The following is an 18,056-nucleotide window of genomic DNA, read 5'->3' as shown; positions in this document are numbered from 1 at the left end:
CATTGCTGAGATTACAGGCAGTCCTAGGAAGATGACAGGCAAAAAGTAACTCGAGGCTTTTTTGGGTGGAGAGGAGTCGGGGCCCCGCTGAAGAGGATGATGGTTTAGGTTTCAGAGGCCAAGTTGGAGAGGAGTGTGCAGTTAGAAAGCCAAGCATAACATCTTGTGTTAGGAGTGCTCCAGTGGCACACATAACACCCTGCCCAAAAGAACTTACCCCTCTTTCTTTCTGCCTTTTTACTAGAGATAATGAAAATCAGGCTGGCCATTTGTCATGATCTTCCACTGTCGACCTTATTGTGGCAGCTGAGGCAGAAATACACCTTTAACTAGAGAGAAGCAATAAAAGCTGAAGGGTTCAATTCCTAAGGTTGAGAAAATGTCGAAAATGGGATCCTATGTTACTTAAACAAACATGATGAAGACAACACGATGAAGTATGATGAACTTCTATTAAGCACTGGCTCAGGCTCAACTTGCGTACAGTGTCCAATTCTGGTGAGGAGGATTTGATGGCATAATATTGTGCAGAAAAAGAAAGACGAGAATTGTTTTAGGGAAAAAGGACTTTGGTTGTGTAGATTGGAGAAGCTGAGATTGTTCACTTTAACTGGTCAGCTATGAGCCTCAATAGGCCTGAGGGTCAGCAGGCTGGTCGATGCCTCACCCAGCCGATTATGGAGGCGTGGCTGGGGAGTAGAGAGGGAAAAGGCCTACCTGGGGACTGTAAAAGTTGCCCACCCACAGAACCATTTTGGCACAGAAGGAGGCCCATTTGCTCCATGATGCCTCGCCACAGAAAAATCCCATCAGTGCAACTTCTCTGTTCTCTCCTCTTGGCCCTGCAAGTTTATTTTTCTGAGCTAATGATCCAATTTCCTTTAGAAATCATTAATAATGTCAGTATCCACCAATCTCGTAGACGACAGGGTCCATGTCATCACCAATCAGCACCTAAAAAATATTTTTCTCATTTCCTCCTAATCACATTGCCCGAACTGTTCAACCCATTCCGCACCCCCCAACCCCGCCTCCCGACATACCCAGTGTAATACCATCAGTTGAAGGGAACAGCTTTGCTTTATCCATTGTATCCAAACCTATCACAGGCTTGTACACCTCATTCACCATTGCAAAGATTCACTGAGACTCAGTACCTGAAACCAGGGATTAAGGTCAAAAGTTGCCATGCTCCAAGCATTCACAATTCCCTTGTTGTTGAGCCGTGCCAGCTCTGGGCGCCAACGTTTCAGACCGAGAAATCCTAGGTGCAGTGAGGAGGCAGAGATCTGGTGGTCATCTATTGCTCCTCCCTCCATCCCCAAAGGACTTGCGCAAGCTGAAACAAAGAGGTTAAGGGGCAACCAGTGAATTACTGGGAGAGAGATTCCTTAATTGTATTAGAGATAATGGAAACTGCAGATGCTGGAGAATCCGAGATAACAAATTGTGGAGCTGGACGAACACAGCAGGCCAAGCAGCATCCTTAAGATTGTTGACAAATCCCAGATTGCAGGCCAACAGCAGAAGGGCAGCATTCCAGAAAGTTTGAAGAGTTGATTGGAGGAAGCAGTGGCGATTGCATGTTGCCAAGTATAGACTTGGAAAGCATGAAATTGGTGGATGAAAAAGAAGTCAATAGGTCAGGGAAGGTATTCTGAGGTCAGGGGGCACATGAAGTTGGATTCAGAGACAAAGCAATGAATCTGGACTAGAATATAGTAAAATGTGAGGCTGGATGAGCACAGCAGGCCAAGCAGCATCTCAGGAGCACAAAAGCTGATGTTTCGGGCCTAGACCCTTCATCAGATTTAGGTTTATTATCTTGGAATTCTCCAGCATCTGCAGTTCCCATTATCTCTGAATCTGGACTAGAATGCAACTTCCTACCTGTGATATAAAGAGAAATTGCTCAAGAAACTCAGCAAATCTGGCTTTATCTGTGGGAAGGAGGCAGAGTTAAAGTTTCGAGTCTAGTGACTACATCAGAATTTCTGTTTTCTTCCCACAGATGCTGAGTTTCTCCAGCAATTTCTGTTTTTCTTTCAGATTTCCAGCATCTCCAGTTTTTAGTTTGATTCCTCGCTGGGATGTTCATAACCTGTTGGGCTATTTCCATAACATTGAGCAAGGGAGTCACCCGATGTCAACCGTTTTGTGTGTGAAAAGAGACAATAGCAATCTGAATTGCCAAATAGTGAGGATAAAACAAAGCCAATGCTCATGCAGAATAGCTAAGAAAGGGCAGGTGAACAATTTAATGCAGAGGAGATTTTTTTCCTCCCTCAGGCTGGCTGCTCTACATTCCAATTGCTTGCGAAGGTAACAACCCATTGTCTCAGTAAATCCTCTCCTCTCATCCCCAACCCCCCACCACTCCACCTGGACAGATTCCTTCCTGATCAAATTTCATTCAAAAGGGAAATTTGCAGATGAGAGGGCAGCAGCTGTTTACTTGTGTGTTGGATGTGGTTTGTAGCAGGTAATTCCACATTAAATTAGGAGAATGGGCCTGATTCATTCGACATTCCCTGAGGAATGTTGAAAATATGGCAGAAACTATAGTACCTATAAAGCACAGTTGAGTGAATAACCACAAAAAAGGATTGTTAATAGAGACTTAATGTGGTCTTCCAAGATCCTGTTTCCTTCCCGAGCTGCATGTCACTTATCCAAAATATTAACCCCTCCTGTCCTGAAACTGGGGTACAATTCCACAAGTGTCACCACTCTAATACCTCAGTGAATTTTTCACGTTGAGAAACGAGCTGCTAACTGGCAACGGGCTGGTTGGCAATGGATGGCATCATAGCTGGACTCAATCCTGTCCTCAACAAGCACCTGACCCATGCAAACATTTCAGCAGGAGGCACTGCATTGTGCAAGGCACATGCACAGGATCATCTTGGTACAGAACATGACAGAGGTCAGACCTGGTGGATTAAACACTTATAGCTAGGCACAAAGGGCCATCGTGAATTATTTCCAGGCCAAGAACAGTGCAAATCATATATGGTGTAAATGCCTGTATTCTATCCCAAAAATGCACCTCCTGCTGGAAACAGGGAGAATCATTGATGCCAATGGAAGGGTGAGTAGATGAGCTGAATGGTTTCCTTTATCTGTACTTGATTTGGTGACATTTACCTGAATATAAGGTGTCATCATCAAGTTCACAAACCATCATCTGAATACAGTACAGTACAAGAAAAGGTCACACTGTACCCTCTTTCTGAACAGCTTAACGGTTGAGGAGAGCACTCATTCTATTTCTCACACAAGTCTCCCTTTGATCTGTATCAAATGATGTCAGACAGCTTTTGTAAATCCAGTCCCATTCCTGCACCTGGTAGGCAAGGGTGGCTGCCAACCCTCTGTGTATTTTAACCTAAATGTGAAACAGCCAAGTGCCCACACCACAGTGCCATCTGATGGCCAACCCAACATTCAGGCTATGAGCTGATGAATAGCACAAACACTCACTGTGTTGGCAGCTTTTCCCCACATATGGAGAGGGGCAATCACATGAGAAATCTGCATCCAGATCCACACACTGTCCTCCATTCATACATGGCTGGGACGAACAATCATTGATATCTGAAAAAAAATTGAGTATTTGTTAATATTATTTATCATGTTGAAAAACATTGCACAGTGGCTCAGTGGTTAGCACTGCAGCCTCACAGCACCGGGGATCCAGGTTTGATTCCAGCTTCAGGCAACTGTCTGTGTGGAGTTTGCACATTCTCCCCGTGTCTGTGTGGGTTTCCTCTAGGATCCTGGTTTCCTCGCATAATCCAAAGGTGTGCGGGTTAGGGTGGATTGGCCATGCTAAATTGCCTATAATGTCCAGGGAGGTGTGGGCTGGGTGGATTAGCCATGGGAAATGCAGAGTTACAGGGATAGGGTTGGGGGACAGGTCTGGGTGGGATGCTCTTCAGAGGGTCAGTGTGGACTTGATGGGCCAAGTGGCCTACTTTCAGTTCACTGTTTTTGCCCTACCACTGTTGATGAAGCCTTTAAACATACAATCCCCCAATTATGTGAAATTCCTTCCCTGAATCTCTGTCCAAATGTTTAAGCCTCTTTTGAACCTATCTTTTCAACAAAGCTTTTGGTCATACTTTCCCAGCATGCCCTTTTTGGTTTTCCCTCTGCAGAGACACCGGTTACTTCTGTATGAAAGATAGCCTGTGGATGAAAGATATTATTGTTTAACTATAAACAAAGAGATTGCTGGAGAAACTCAGCACATCTGACAGCATCTGAGAAGACAGACACAGAGTTAATGTTTCAAGTCCAGTTTGACTCTTCTTCAGAACACCTGTAGTCACAGCCACTGCTAGACATGCTGAGTTTCTCCAGCATTCTCTGTGTTTCTTTCAGATTTCTAGTATTTGCAGTATTTTGCTTTCATTTGTTGTTTGGTTAAGGATATGGAGGAGAGGCAGCCATTTAGGACTTAGACAAGGGTTCTTCACTCAAAGGGTTCTGAATCTTTGGAATTCTCTACCCCAGGGAGCTGTAGATATTCATTGAATGTAATGAAGATAGAGGTTGATAGACTTTTGGGATATGGGATATGGAATAGAAAGTTGGCTTGGGATTGTACACAGGATGGAAGATGGCTGTATCCCCAAGGATATAAGGAGGTACACCAAGGCTGAAGATCAGCAGTGCCTAAAGCTTCAATTCAAGGATGTTACGAGAAGACACGTGGAAATCTTTAACATCAATCACAAAATGTTGGTTAAATACAAATAGCAAAAGGAGCTGTGGGCAGGAATTTACCACCACTTCATCATGTGGTTTTAGAAGCTCGACAGCAGATGTCAACCCTCCAACAAACTGTCAGCAGAGATCAAGCTCACCACCAGCAAGGAACAACTTTGCGGTTGTCATTTTATGGCAGACTTTCCTTTGCCAGAATCAGCTTTTTCTGATATCAGAAGAAGTGCAGCACAAGATCTCATTTGACCTCGCTGAAGCCCACAGGTCCGAAAGGGTCTAGGCCCAAAGCATTAGCTTTTCTGCTCCTAAGATGCTGCTTGGTCTGCTGTGTTCATCCAGCCCCACACTTTGTTATCTATGACCTTGTTGGTGAAGCAAGTTTTAAGGGCCAACTGGTCTAATCTAGAGCCAATTTCTTATGGTGATGTTAGGTTGTGTTTCCATCCTAGAAATTCAGAAACTGTAGGTTCCAAACATTAAATTCAGTTTATGTAATCTGGAAATAAAAAGATGGCACCAGTAAAAGTGATCAAACCTGTTGATTTGTAATAAAAACCCATTGGCTTCACTAAGGTCTTCAGGATAGGAAATATGTCATCTTTACTCAACCCTGTCTAATTTTCATTCCAATCCCACACATAAATGACTGACATTTAACTGCCCTATGAATTGACTAAAAACACCCACTTTTACCAAAAACAATGAGGAATGCGTAATAAATATTGGCCTTGCTACTGATGCTCACTTCCCAATCATTAATATTACAAAACCTCCTGCAGGCTGATAACTTTCATTGTAAGAACAAGCTTGCATGAATGTATGGCCAGTTAAGATGGCATGTTATAAATTGTCTTACATTAGAATTTCTGTGTATTTACATGCAAAATTATTTAACCATGGTACAAAAACTTCACAGCATGAATTCAACAAACCTAAGTACCACTGAAACACTGAAAGGACAAGGAAAGAAAATGAAGAAGGGCCAATTGGACACAGCGGAAATATTTTCTACTTCCAATCTCATGGGTTGCTAATATGCAATCCCACACTTTAGAATCATGTTAGGTAATGTCAAAGCTCATAACCCGATCTGTTGTCATGGTCAAAGGGTCATCTCCTGATTGCTGCGCCATTGAGTGATGTGCTATCTTTGACCTGTGGCTCCACACATAATAAACTTGTTCAGATCATGTTTCAATGGCCCAATTCTGAATGAAATACCTGCTGTTCTTCCACACAAAATAAAGTGTAGGCCAATCTAATGTTTTGAATTGAGAATAAAACTCTTTCATAAACTCTCTTTTCTTTTCCCATACCTAGTAGTGCATTAGATAGACAGAACATATACCTGCGTAACTTGTATTTCCAGGAACAGGTTGTTAGGCTGAAGCTACAGCCACATCAGGTTTGTCTAACCATAAGACTCCCCTGTTCTTGCCACATTGGAAGTATTCGGAAGTCAATCATCAGCCCATCTGGTCATTGACATGAACGTTTCAAGGGTGTCAGGAATTCAAATTCAGAACGTCTGGGTCAGAGAGAGGGGCTCTATCCACCTCACACAGGGCAAACAGATAAGGAGTGCATTTCATCCTAGTCAACCTGTGCTGATACAATGCCTCATTGAAAGATAGAAACACTTCCTGACTTTTTGTCTCTCTAATAGAAACCATTCCAGATATTAGTCACTCTTTGTGGGAAAACATTCTTTTTACCATGTTGTACAAATGTCCCATTTGTCCTGCAAGAATTTACTCTGGAATAGTTCTCAGGATTAAATTTTCTATTCCATTTAACATTTTAAATCTTGAATAAAGGTGTTTTCTCATTGCTGGTTTGCATTCTGGAAATTCAAGTTTTTCCTTGTCTTTCCTCATACCACAGTCCTCTGAATGAGGATTAACTTTGTAACCCCTCATTGCATTGCTTTCAGTCCTGTTTTAGAGGGGCATTTTAATGAAAAGTTGGTAACCCTGCTTCTTAAACTGCATTTTGTTGATGAGGTTACCTGGTTATTAAGAATCAGAAAAGGAACATTATTGTATCCCCGAGACAGTAAGTATTGCCAATGCTGGAATCAGAGATAACACAGTGTGGAGCTGGAGGAGTACAGCAGGCCAAGCAGCATCAGAGGAGCAGGAAAGCTGATATTTAGAACCCGGACCCTTCTTCAGAGGGTCCTGACCCAAAATGTTAACTTTCCTGCTCCATTATTGTATCCCATCTCAACATTATCCTTCAGCCAGGTGAGGTGTGAACAGAAGCCAAGAACTAACAGAGTTGCCTCACACCTGCCTGGGGCGATTAGCAGAGGTGGGTGTTACTCTTCAGTAGCACTTCTCTTTTAATGCAATCTTCAGCAAAGATCTTAATCTCTCAACTTCTTAAGCTTTCTGAAAAAAACGTGTTTTATACTTACTGTAATATCATCAGAGGTCAACAGACTCACAAAACTCTATGATCTTGCAAGAGCCTGTTACACTCAATTTGATTCAAGAAGAAAAGTTTGGGGCTGGATGAACACAGCAGGCCAAGCAGCATCTTAGGAGCACAAAAGCTGATGTTTTGGGCCTAGACCCTTCATCTTGGATTCTCCAGCATCTGCAGTTCCCATTATCTCTTATCTTTGATTCAAGAAGCGTTTAGGTATGATTCTTAGGATTAAAGGGATCAAAAGATATGTGAGGAAGCAGGAACAGGGTGCTGAGTCGCATGATTAGCCATGATCATATTGAATTGCAGAGCACGCTCAAGGGGCAAATTGGCCAACTTCTGCTCCGATTTTCTATGTTTCATTGATTTCATCATCATCATTTCATTCATTTTAAATTCCTTGCTAAATTACTGAATGTTCAAATGTCTGAGCTGCTGGGGAATATTTTAATCATCACATACAGTACAAGGATTCTCACTCTCTTACACAGGCCTGTTAAAACATGACTGTATTGGTTCCATTCCCAAGTTGTACCTTGTAATAGGCGGAAATCTCTTTTCCAGTTGCCTCCCTCCCAAAGTATTCCATAGCCAGCAATTTTCAGGTATTTTTAATCAGCCTGTCAGGGATGTTATGCCACATCTCTTGAGCAGATGGGAGTTGAATGTGTGCTCCCCAGCTCACAGATTTGCATAGGTTTAAATGATATCCAGCTCACAACAGTCCAATTACAAAGACCTTACTCATGAGGGTATATGTTTCTGGAATGTAAGATCACATGTTGTTAGGTTCTATTCATCATATTCAGCTGCTTTATTGAAATGAGTGACTCAACAATTTTCATCCACTTCTCCGAGGGGTTGATGTGTAACAGTCAGATGTGAGATTGGTTGAAAGTAAATAAAAAAAAGGAGAGGGAAAAATCTTCTGCCTCTCCACAACATACAACAAGTCCCAGCCTTCCGGTTTAATAATTCAGGACTGGAATCTTCATAGACCAGCCAATTTGAAGTAAATGAGTAAATACAGAAAGTGCTTTGCTTTATTGAATTATAAGTGATCTAGCTGCAATGATCGAACCTCCAACTGATTCATTTCCTCACCAGCTCTGTTCCCGAGGATCACAGAGAGCAATAACATCAAAGATGAAAACTCAACTGCATAGCAGATCACTGGGAAAATAATGTTTGGTGCATTCCACTTTGTAAAGGGGGAGACGGACTGTGAACTTATTGAAACACAAGTAAGGGTCTAGGCCCAAAACGTTCTCCCCACCTCCCTCTCTCCCTATTTATTTCAGAAACCCCTTCCCCTCCCCCAGATCTGATGAAGGGTCTAGGCCCAAAACATCAGAACCAGCATCTGCAGTTCCTATTATCTCTGATACAATTTAACCCCACTGTGAAGCCTCTAAGGATGCATATTGTTTTTGTAAACTAGAATGGATAAAAATTGCACGTTGTATTAAAAAAATGTTAACAGTAGAAAAACTGCATGCTATTATCCAATCTTCTAATCTAGTCTCACTAATGGGTGCTGAAAGAGATGTCCTCTCCTGGATGAGACTTTAAACCAAGATCCCATGTGCCTGCTTTTGTGAATGCAAGTGATCTTATGATACTACTTTGAATAAGTCAAGTAGAGTTATCCAAGATGTCTTTCCTTTACATTTTTACTTCAATCAATATGGCAAAAAACAATCTGGTCATAATTACATTACTGTGTGTAAATTGGCTGCTGCAGTCCCTACATTACAACAATGAACACACTTCAAAGGCACTTTGTTGGTTTAAAAATCACTTTGGCAAATTACTACTAAAGTGACAAGTCTTCCTTTCTTCAATACCCACAAACAGTTTATATGCACTGCAAATGAATAGCTATCAGATTCCCATTAATGCCACAGGATACTGAAACCCTGTTCTCACCATCTCTGTGGTTAAGTTTGTCCCTTGTCCAACAGCTTGAATTCAAAGTCCAGCACCCACAGAATTGATGTGTAAATTCTAGTTCGTGTAAGTTACCATGTGATCTTTTCAAATGGCAGTTCTGGAAAATAATGGCTCCACTTTGTGCTATGGAAACAAATCCACTTAGTGCCCATCCATCGCTCCGTGTCTGCCCAGATAATAAGATCAATGCAGTCATATGCCTAATAAGTAGGGAGAGACCACAGAAACAGAGCCCTCCAGCTGCTCAACAGTCAGCCATATCACATTTCTGGCCGTGGAACTTCCACTGATGTTGACAATTGGGAAAATGCTACCATCCTTACAGATGCGCCAAGATTTCAGAATGCCTGCAGCGAAAACAAATGTTAAGTGCTATTTATGTTTTGCCACCAGATGCAGGGAAGGAGGCCATCTCTCAGTCAGGCCACAATATGTCATGTAAATTGAACATTTCAGGTCGCTCAGATTATAAATAACTCATTCATCTCTTACTTCCAATTTAAAAGGAAATTATACATGTCCCAGAGGCATCAATTAACTCCCTGCAGATAATCTCTGGTCACAGAGATTAGGTTCTTCTTCCAGGACAAGGAAGGAATGGGTGGGTCACTGGTGTAACTCGTGTACTCAAAAGCAGAACCAAGTTTTCTACAGTGCCATTTGAAAAGAACAAAGACCAATCCATCCTCAAAAGAATCTTCCCATGGAAGAACTATCAGAACTGACAGGGTCACAAAGGGATTCAGCTGAATGGAGGCCACCACATTTAGTATAATGAGTTTGTTAATGATGCTTTTGTCTTGGAATGGCCCCTAAGTGTGATTCCCAGAGGCAGTAACCTCTAGTATTTATTAGTGCTGTAAAGTATCCTGTCAAATGCACATTTTTTTTACATTGTGCATCAGCTAGCTCTTTCCGTGCCTTCAGTCTTTTTTATCTCTCCATTTCTGATGTTTCAGGAGGGACTATACGTCATATATACTTCATTGACTGTAAAGCACCAACACAGTGTTCCTTAAGACACTACACAAATGCAGATCTGTAAAGTTCTCCTTGGCTCATCATTACCCTGTGACCAAAACCAATCTTGACTATGTCATTACCAGTCTCCTGAAACAAGAATAATGTCTCCCAGGCTTTGTGACTGGTATGTCCTCAGGTGACTCAGAAGGCCAACCCTGGAGCAGAGAGGACAACAGTAGGCTAGAGAAAGGGAGCAGGGGGGGGGGGGGGGGTGCGGGGAGGTGTGGGTGCGGTGCTCCCAAGTCATGGTTTGCTCCCTCTCCTACTTTCATCACTTCTCTGCAACAGGTTCAATGAGGTCAGTTTCAGGCTGCCTTATGGTTTGACGTGAGGTGCCACCATAGTGGTATAATCAGTGATCAGAAATGTCTTTGTTAAGTGACCCAAGTCTCACTGTAATTAAGCATGGTGACCACAGCATCTCTATAGACTCGAGCCTTTATCGTTCCATGGAGATGAGATTTTTCCCAAAAATATATTTTATTCATAACACTTGTAAACAAAAAACATTTTGATCCAAATATTACAGGATTTACACAAAAATAATATGTTCCAAGAAAACATGATCCACTCACTATGATTATGATAGTCACAAAATACATTCTACGTTGAGTATGCAGCCCAAGGGCAAAATATTCTGAACAGAAATTACAGGAAATGCAATAGTTGAGGTTCTCTGTGCTATATCTTTCACTGGGGTGCCTCAACACATTTGTGACGCTCTTGATTCTTTGTAAGGCCATAGCCTGAGGGGTTTTGCAGCTTCCAGCCACTGTGTGAGGTGACTGAAAGGCCCAGTTCTGAGGGTCAATGGATTTGAAATGTTAACTGATTTTTTTCCTTTCACAGATGTTGCCAGGCCTGCTGAGCTTTGCCAGCAACTTCTGGTTTTGGTCCTGATTGACAGCAGCCACAGTTCTTTAGACCTTTGTTCATGACTGGTTTCCATTGCACCTCTGCAGCGGCTGCCCCAGCTTTCCTGCCTCCCTCAGCATGTGGTCCTGGACTTTGGAATGTGCCAAGATGCAACACTCAGTCAAAGATAACTCCTTACACCAGAAGACCCATCACATTTTTTTGGCAGTTCACAGAGAATCTTTCACTAACTTGATAGTCGTGCAGGCACAGCCAATACTTATCTTGGTGGCTGTCTGTTGAAATAACCGTTGAGCTCAGCGTCCTGCAGCACAGAGCTGCTTGGAATGAGCTTCGACGAAAACTGATGCCACTCTCTCCAGAGCTTCTTTGCAAAGTCCATAAGGAGGCCAACAACAGACTCTTCCCCAAAGTATCCTCCTTGCAGGCGGCATATGGAGAAAAATGAGACTCCGGGCATGTTGGAGATCTGTTGTTGAAGAACCAGCAGCACTGGACCATCCAGTTCAATGCTAAATTTCCATTTCAATGTGATCTTTTAAAGAAGGGTGGCTGCCTAGATACGGGCAGCATTCAATTACTTCTACAGTCTCCCTATTAGTACTTAGCATTGAAGATGTTGGTACGTACTCAGGGGAAGCTCTCAGTTGATTTTGCTCTTACTGATATTGAGTGAGAGACCAACTCATTTTGTGTGTAGCATTGGAGAGTGGATCTGAGTAGTGTTTACACAATGTTGGCCTCAATCTTCATGGTCAGGATACTATAGGTTGTAGGCGCACTGGAGGCTTTCCTTAGTCTGTTAAGGTTGAAAAGCTGCCTGTTGAGTTGAACCTCAATCCTGTTCCTTGAAGGGGTGGACAGTGAATAGAATTGGCACAAGTTTTGCTTGACACCAGTGATAATGTCAACTGCAGATGCTGGAGAATCCAAGATAACAAAATGTGAGGCTGGATGAACACAGCAGGCCAAGCAGCATTTCAGGAGCACAAGGAATCTGATTGAAGGGTCTAGGCCCGAAACGTCAGCTTTTGTGCTCCTGAGATGCTGCTTGTTTGCTTGACACCAATTGTTTTCTGGAGGAATGAGAGCAGTGGAGATACCTTGGAGGTTTGTAAGAGTTTACAGAAGGGAAGATGTTTGAAACTAAGAAGGAGAATTTTTAAATTGCAGTATATTTTAATTGGGAGCCAGTACAGATTAGCAGGTTCAAGGTGGTGATTGAATGATATTTGATGTGAGTTAGAGCTTTGGATGGTATCGAGTTTTCAAAAGATAAAATGTGGAAGGCTGGTCAGAGCTGCATTTAAATAGTCAAGTCTGGAGACACTAACTGTTATTGCGTTGCTGTTTGCAGGAGCTTGCTGTGCACACATTAGCTGCCATGATTCCTATATTACAAATCTTGACCACTCAGCCTAATTAAACTGTGCTAACCTTTGAACAACACATGCACCTCTTCCCACCCTGTGTAATTTAATCCAGTCAAAATAACATTCTGCTCTTTCCTCCAGCTTCCCCTTGATGCATTCGTGCTGTTCACCTCAATGACTGTTTGTTGTGGCAAGTTCATATTCTTCAAATTGTATGGTATGAGATACAGGTTCTGGTAGATAGGCTTCTATGTTCTAGTTAAGAACACAAAAAGGAGGCAAGAAATTGGAATGGGGTAGATCATACTGTCCTTCAAGCCCATTCCTCCATTCAATATAATCATGGCTGACCATCTGCCTCAACTCTACTTTCCTGCCGTTTCTCATATCCCACAATTCCCTAAAAGGCCAAAAGACAATCTGTCCATGTCAGTATAATCAATGATAAAGCCTTCATTATCTTCTGGGATAAGGAATTCCCAATACAATTCAAGAGGAAAGAAATCTCTCCTCAACTCAGCCTTTGCTTTATTGATTGCTAGGGTTTTGCCTCCATGCCTCGTCGCTAATCCCCTAGGGGTTAATAGCAAGAAATGGGTTTTGGACCTTTCCCAGTTTCCCTCTCCATAAAATAAACAGAAAATGAAATGATCTATTTGGACCTACACTTACCAATTTTACAGGGAGAAACGCTTATTCACTTATTCGAAGTGAAACAATATTTGAAGAAGATTGAATGGGGAGACATTGAATTGATGCACCAAAAATATTGCTGAGTGACAGCGAACGTGAGATGAAAGGAAGCAGAATACAGGACATAATGTTGAATCTTCACAGACAGCACCTTGCTAAGATTTTAATCTTCTCTCTATAGGCCAGGTGTTCTAATTTCATTATTGGTTGTTTTAAACCTCTTAAAGCCACTGTATATAGACAGCATGTTAATCTTCTTAAATCCAAAATTCTGTGTTTAGTAAACATCTATCTACTGTTTAGCAGAAGCAGGCCCTCAGGCAGCACACACAAAAGCGTAGGAAAAAGAAACAGAATTACCAGCCCAAAAAGGCAATAAATAGATCTGGAAAAGGACAAATGTAAACAACATAGAATACTGGAGGTCCATCAGCACTGGAGCAACTAAAGGCAAGTTTATGCCTTGGATTGGGCCTTTGTTCAGAAATGCACCCAGTTCTGATCCCCACCCAAAATGGTGAATTGTCTTTATTCTCAAGTTGATGGAGCTAATGTGTGTGTCCAGCATTGTGTTTTTTGCTTCCAGAGTTTCACTATTTTGACCTTTACTATGACTGTTTTAAAAAGGACCGTGCCAGGACTGGGTCTGGCTAAACTGGGTCTATCAGTATGGAATCATATACATTGATGGTGGGGCTCAATGTGCCTGCAAATAACTTTGAATTTCATGCACAGCCAATGGGTTTCTTCATTCTAAAATAACTGAAATAAAATATTTTTGAAACTAAAATTAGTCTCATACCACTTACCTTCAAATAGCTGTGCCCCCACCAACCACATGCACTACTTTCCTGCATATCAGATCTAAATGCATTTCAATTTGCAAAATTACAAAAACACTGCAAACACTACTACTATTCTACAGTTTTACATCTTCAAGTTAAGAAACCAAACAACTTCGTGAAGAAAGACCAGTGAGAGACAGATGGTCAGACTCAGCACATTTGGGCACTGGTACTGTTAACATTGATACAGTACTTATTATGCAAAGTTATAGTTTATTCTTAAAAATATTTAAAATTACACCCACAGAACTTCAAATTGGACGTTACTGAAAGTTCAATACAATTATAATTCTTTCCATAAAGCATGTGGCACTCAAAAGTTGTCTCAATATAAATTTAAATCACACGTCATTAATGCAAAAAAGCTAGAAAAGCTCAGCAAGTCAGGTAACATCTGTGGAGAGAAATCAGAGCTGACGTTGTGGGTCAAGTGACCCTTGACGAAAGATACTGCCCAAAAAGTTTGAGGCAGTTTCTAGCCTCTCAGTGCAGTGTGGCTAACAGACATGAGGTAATGTCCTCTCGCTACTGTGGTGTTACAGCAGCTGCCCTGAACTTTAGTGCATTCCTCAGCACACAGTCCTGGACCTTGGAATGTGCCAGTCTACTACAGGATTGTGAACAACTCTTTGCACTGGAAGGCCAATAGATTTTGGGCAGACCAAAGAACGCCGATCAATGAAACGACTGTCCTCCAGCAGCAACTGATTCTTCTCTCAGAGTTCAACTCCAGATATAGCCCATAGAGTACAGAGGCCTGAGTCACTTAATTAGTTAGGATGAGCCTTGGCCAAAAATGTTCTACTTCTTTACAGACCTTCTTTGCAAAGGCAGAGCCTAGAGGTGGAGGACAGCGATCTCTTCTCCAACAAATGCCTCAACGGCACCAGCAATAAAATCAGCCACTGGTACGGTCAGAGTAGCTAGAACCACACAGAGTACAGTCAGCCCCTGGTACAGTCAAATCTGGGGGTCAAACACAGCTCAGTCACTGATTATAGTTAGACCCAGTGCTATTAGACTCATTCTGGTCAGTCCTGGTAATGGTCAGATCCAATCTTGGTCTTCTGAGGTGTTTTTACTCGCCTGCCCATTTAACTCCACATCTGACTTTCAATGGCTGGGGATTTGTTATTCGTCCATTTTTGCACAGCTTCTGATGACAAATTTCACCTGTCTGTGCAAAGTTCTCCTTGAGCACCTTTATAACCGACAAGGGAGTCAAGAGTTATTGGGGGCTGACAGAAAACTGAGAATTAAGGCCAAATTTGGATTAGCCATGGTCATATCAAATGGCAGAGCAGGATTGATAGGCTGAATGGTCTACACCTGCTCCTATCAACTTATGATCTTCTGCACAGTTCTTTCATGAAACAACACTCCCACAGCGCTGCATCCATCAGTACATGCTTATGCCGGGAACAACACAATTCAGATTTAAAGTTTCCTTTAAACCTTTCTGCAAAGCACTGTAGGTCTGTCATGGTCTAAGAAAGAAAGATTTTGATGCTTCCCCTACATTTCCAAAATGATATGACTCAACCCCAAATTCGGACCGGCCCCTGCTGTGTAAGAGCAACATTTTCTCATTTCTTATATAAACCATTTTTTAGTCTTACGGAGATTGCTGATGTAAGAGCAATTGAAGAAGTTGAGATACCCATCAGCACCTGGATTGAAATAGCCTCAAAAACTTAATTTAAAAAGTCAGGCTTTAACAAGTGACACAGAAGTCTTTTCATCTCAAAAATCTGCACTGTATTTCAAGCTCGCTCCCTGAGGTCAAACCACAAATTCTTTTCCTACTTCACCCTCTGGCCCAGTTGGTTGTGTACAATACAATGCATATTAGCTGCAAGGGGTCACTTGCCTAATGTCAAGGAAAGCTCTTTCTCAACCCCTTCAGGTTGCATTATATGTTATCAGCTACCCATCAGCTAGAACTGATGAGCTGGATTAATTCAGATCCTTCAGCCCTGACGGCAATGACTAAATAAACATTACTTTTGTCATGAAAACTGAAAGCCCAGAAATTGCACAGTGACTCTCTATAGAAGACTGCACAAATGTCTCGGTTATGGTTTAATTTGAAACACACTCATCTCTGAATGGCGAAGACACTGTATTCAAATCTCACTTCAGTGACCTGGGTGAATTTTATCAGAGACAGTGGAACTGCAGATGCTGGAGAATCCAAGATAACAAAGTGTGGGGCTGGATGAACACAGCAGCCGAAGCAGCATCTTAGGAGCACAAAAGCTTCTGTGCTCCTAAGATGCTGCTTGGCCTGCTGTGTTCATCCAGCCCCGCACTTTGGATCCCAAAGCCACGATAAAATTCACCCAAGATAACAATGTCATCCACTTAGAGGGAACGAAAACTTGTACTTACCAGCAGTGAGACTGAATCAGCAAACGTACCACAAGCAGACTCCTAACCAAGAAACTTCTTCAGCAGTGCAACACCAATGAGGAGTGGTCTTATTGCAGACCCAAACCGCATACCAAGCCCACCACTGCTTCCATTTCCACCACACACAGCCAGCAAATTTTAGCACTTGCTCACAAACCTAATCCAACTCTCCAGTGCAATATTGACAGAGTGCTGCAATATTGGATGTATCAATGAGGTATCAATCCCCCTCACCTGGCTATAGAAAATCCCACCACACTATTGGCTGCCATGTTTCCTGCACTTCACTTCAAAATGTATTCCATTGGCTGTCAAATTTTCAGGACATCTTGATGTTGTGAAAGACACTATATAGAAAGCAATTTCTGTTAAGACCTTGACACAGAAGCTGCCTTTCCCATTGACAAGAGTGACAGGAATTGGATGATTTAATGTCTAAAGCAAGGTTTCACATAGTCCTACTCCATCCCCATTGAAGTTCAAGTCAAGTGTGGCTTGTGTTTGCCAACTCCAGTTACAGATCCAGTTATGGTGTTCTGCAATATTGGCGCCAACACTGTTTGGGTGAATGAACCACACATTAATAGTTATAAAGCATGTAGGCATTAAACAATTAAATCAGCAACTTACATCTTTGACCATCTTAAAGATCCATTCCCTTCACTAACCACACACCACAGCAATTGTGGATGTACCAGAGCAAAATATAATCCTATTTTAATAGCACTTCCTAAATCTCGACAGATAAAATGGGCCAAATAATCTCCTCCTCAGCTGATTTATTTGAAAACTCTATAAATTTGTGGTTGAAATAAAGCTTGGTATTGGCAAAATACTTGTTCCAGCATTAAGCTCACCATGAGCAATTGTAATGTGATTGAAAATTTTAGAAATAGCACTTGAGAAGAATCTCCCCTTTATATCTTTTTGAAACAAGTCAGTTGGCTGGTTCTTCACTAAAACTATTCTGGGATGAGATCCAAGCCCTGAGCGATTGTGGCTTCTCGCTTTGGTGAATTACTTGCTGGCTAGCGACTGATATCATGGGGGCTGTCAGGAGACACATTAATCACTCTGACCTAGTCCCAGGGCCGAGACTAATACTCCAGGCTTTAATTGCAGGAATGGTCTTTCATACTTGCAGACATAGTGGATGGTCTGTAGACCACTTAATTGTCGCAACTAATTTTTTTATAGTGCTGGATGCACAATTTATCTCCCTTGACACCAAATGAGTCCCTTGCTATAGATGTCCTATAGGAATAATCAATAATAATACACAACATAAGAAATAATTTCAAGCTCATGAACAATTGCTGAAAACAAATCATGCTTCAAGCTTTTAACCCTAAAATTCAGTAACTATTCAGTAACTCAAATTCACTTCCAGCAAGACTCTCAGTTAAGGGTAGACCCTTTTGAAAGTTCAGGATACTAATCTCTAAAGATGGTTCAAATTTCATCACAGACCATCAGATCAGAGCACAGTATATTAAGACAAGAACCCAAACTTCAGGATTACACAACTGCCTCTCAAATAATATATCTGCCCTTTTGATGAGGAGATGAGGGAGAATCTACTGAATTCGGGGTCTGTTTTCTGACACTAGAGGTTGACTTTGTGGATCCCAAGGGCCATTGCACACTATACCAATATTTTAATATTCATGAATTCTTCAGATAATAATTCCCAAAAACTTGTAAAGCATTTTGCTTA

At 41.8% G+C, this 18,056-nt stretch overlaps 1 protein-coding gene across 4 annotated transcripts in view; it reads right to left on the bottom strand.

Annotated features, from left to right (window-relative positions):
- Positions 1-18,056, bottom strand: part of LOC125467221 (EGF-like repeat and discoidin I-like domain-containing protein 3) — an 84,973-nt gene that overhangs the window by 19,671 nt on the left and 47,246 nt on the right. For all 4 annotated transcript variants that reach the window (XM_048562758.2, XM_048562759.2, XM_048562760.2 and 1 more), the window contains 2 exons: positions 3,484-3,597; positions 1,158-1,339 (listed from right to left, as the gene is read on the bottom strand). In XM_048562758.2, the coding sequence (XP_048418715.1) occupies positions 1,158-1,339; positions 3,484-3,597 (296 nt within the window). The remainder of the gene's footprint in view (positions 1-1,157; positions 1,340-3,483; positions 3,598-18,056) is intronic.

The sequence above is a fragment of the Stegostoma tigrinum genome, chromosome 33 (assembly GCF_030684315.1).
Source record: "Stegostoma tigrinum isolate sSteTig4 chromosome 33, sSteTig4.hap1, whole genome shotgun sequence".
Classification (NCBI taxonomy): domain Eukaryota; kingdom Metazoa; phylum Chordata; class Chondrichthyes; order Orectolobiformes; family Stegostomatidae; genus Stegostoma; species Stegostoma tigrinum.
The sequence above is the reverse complement of the archived record's forward strand: the minus strand, read 5'-3'. Positions and strand labels throughout refer to the sequence as shown.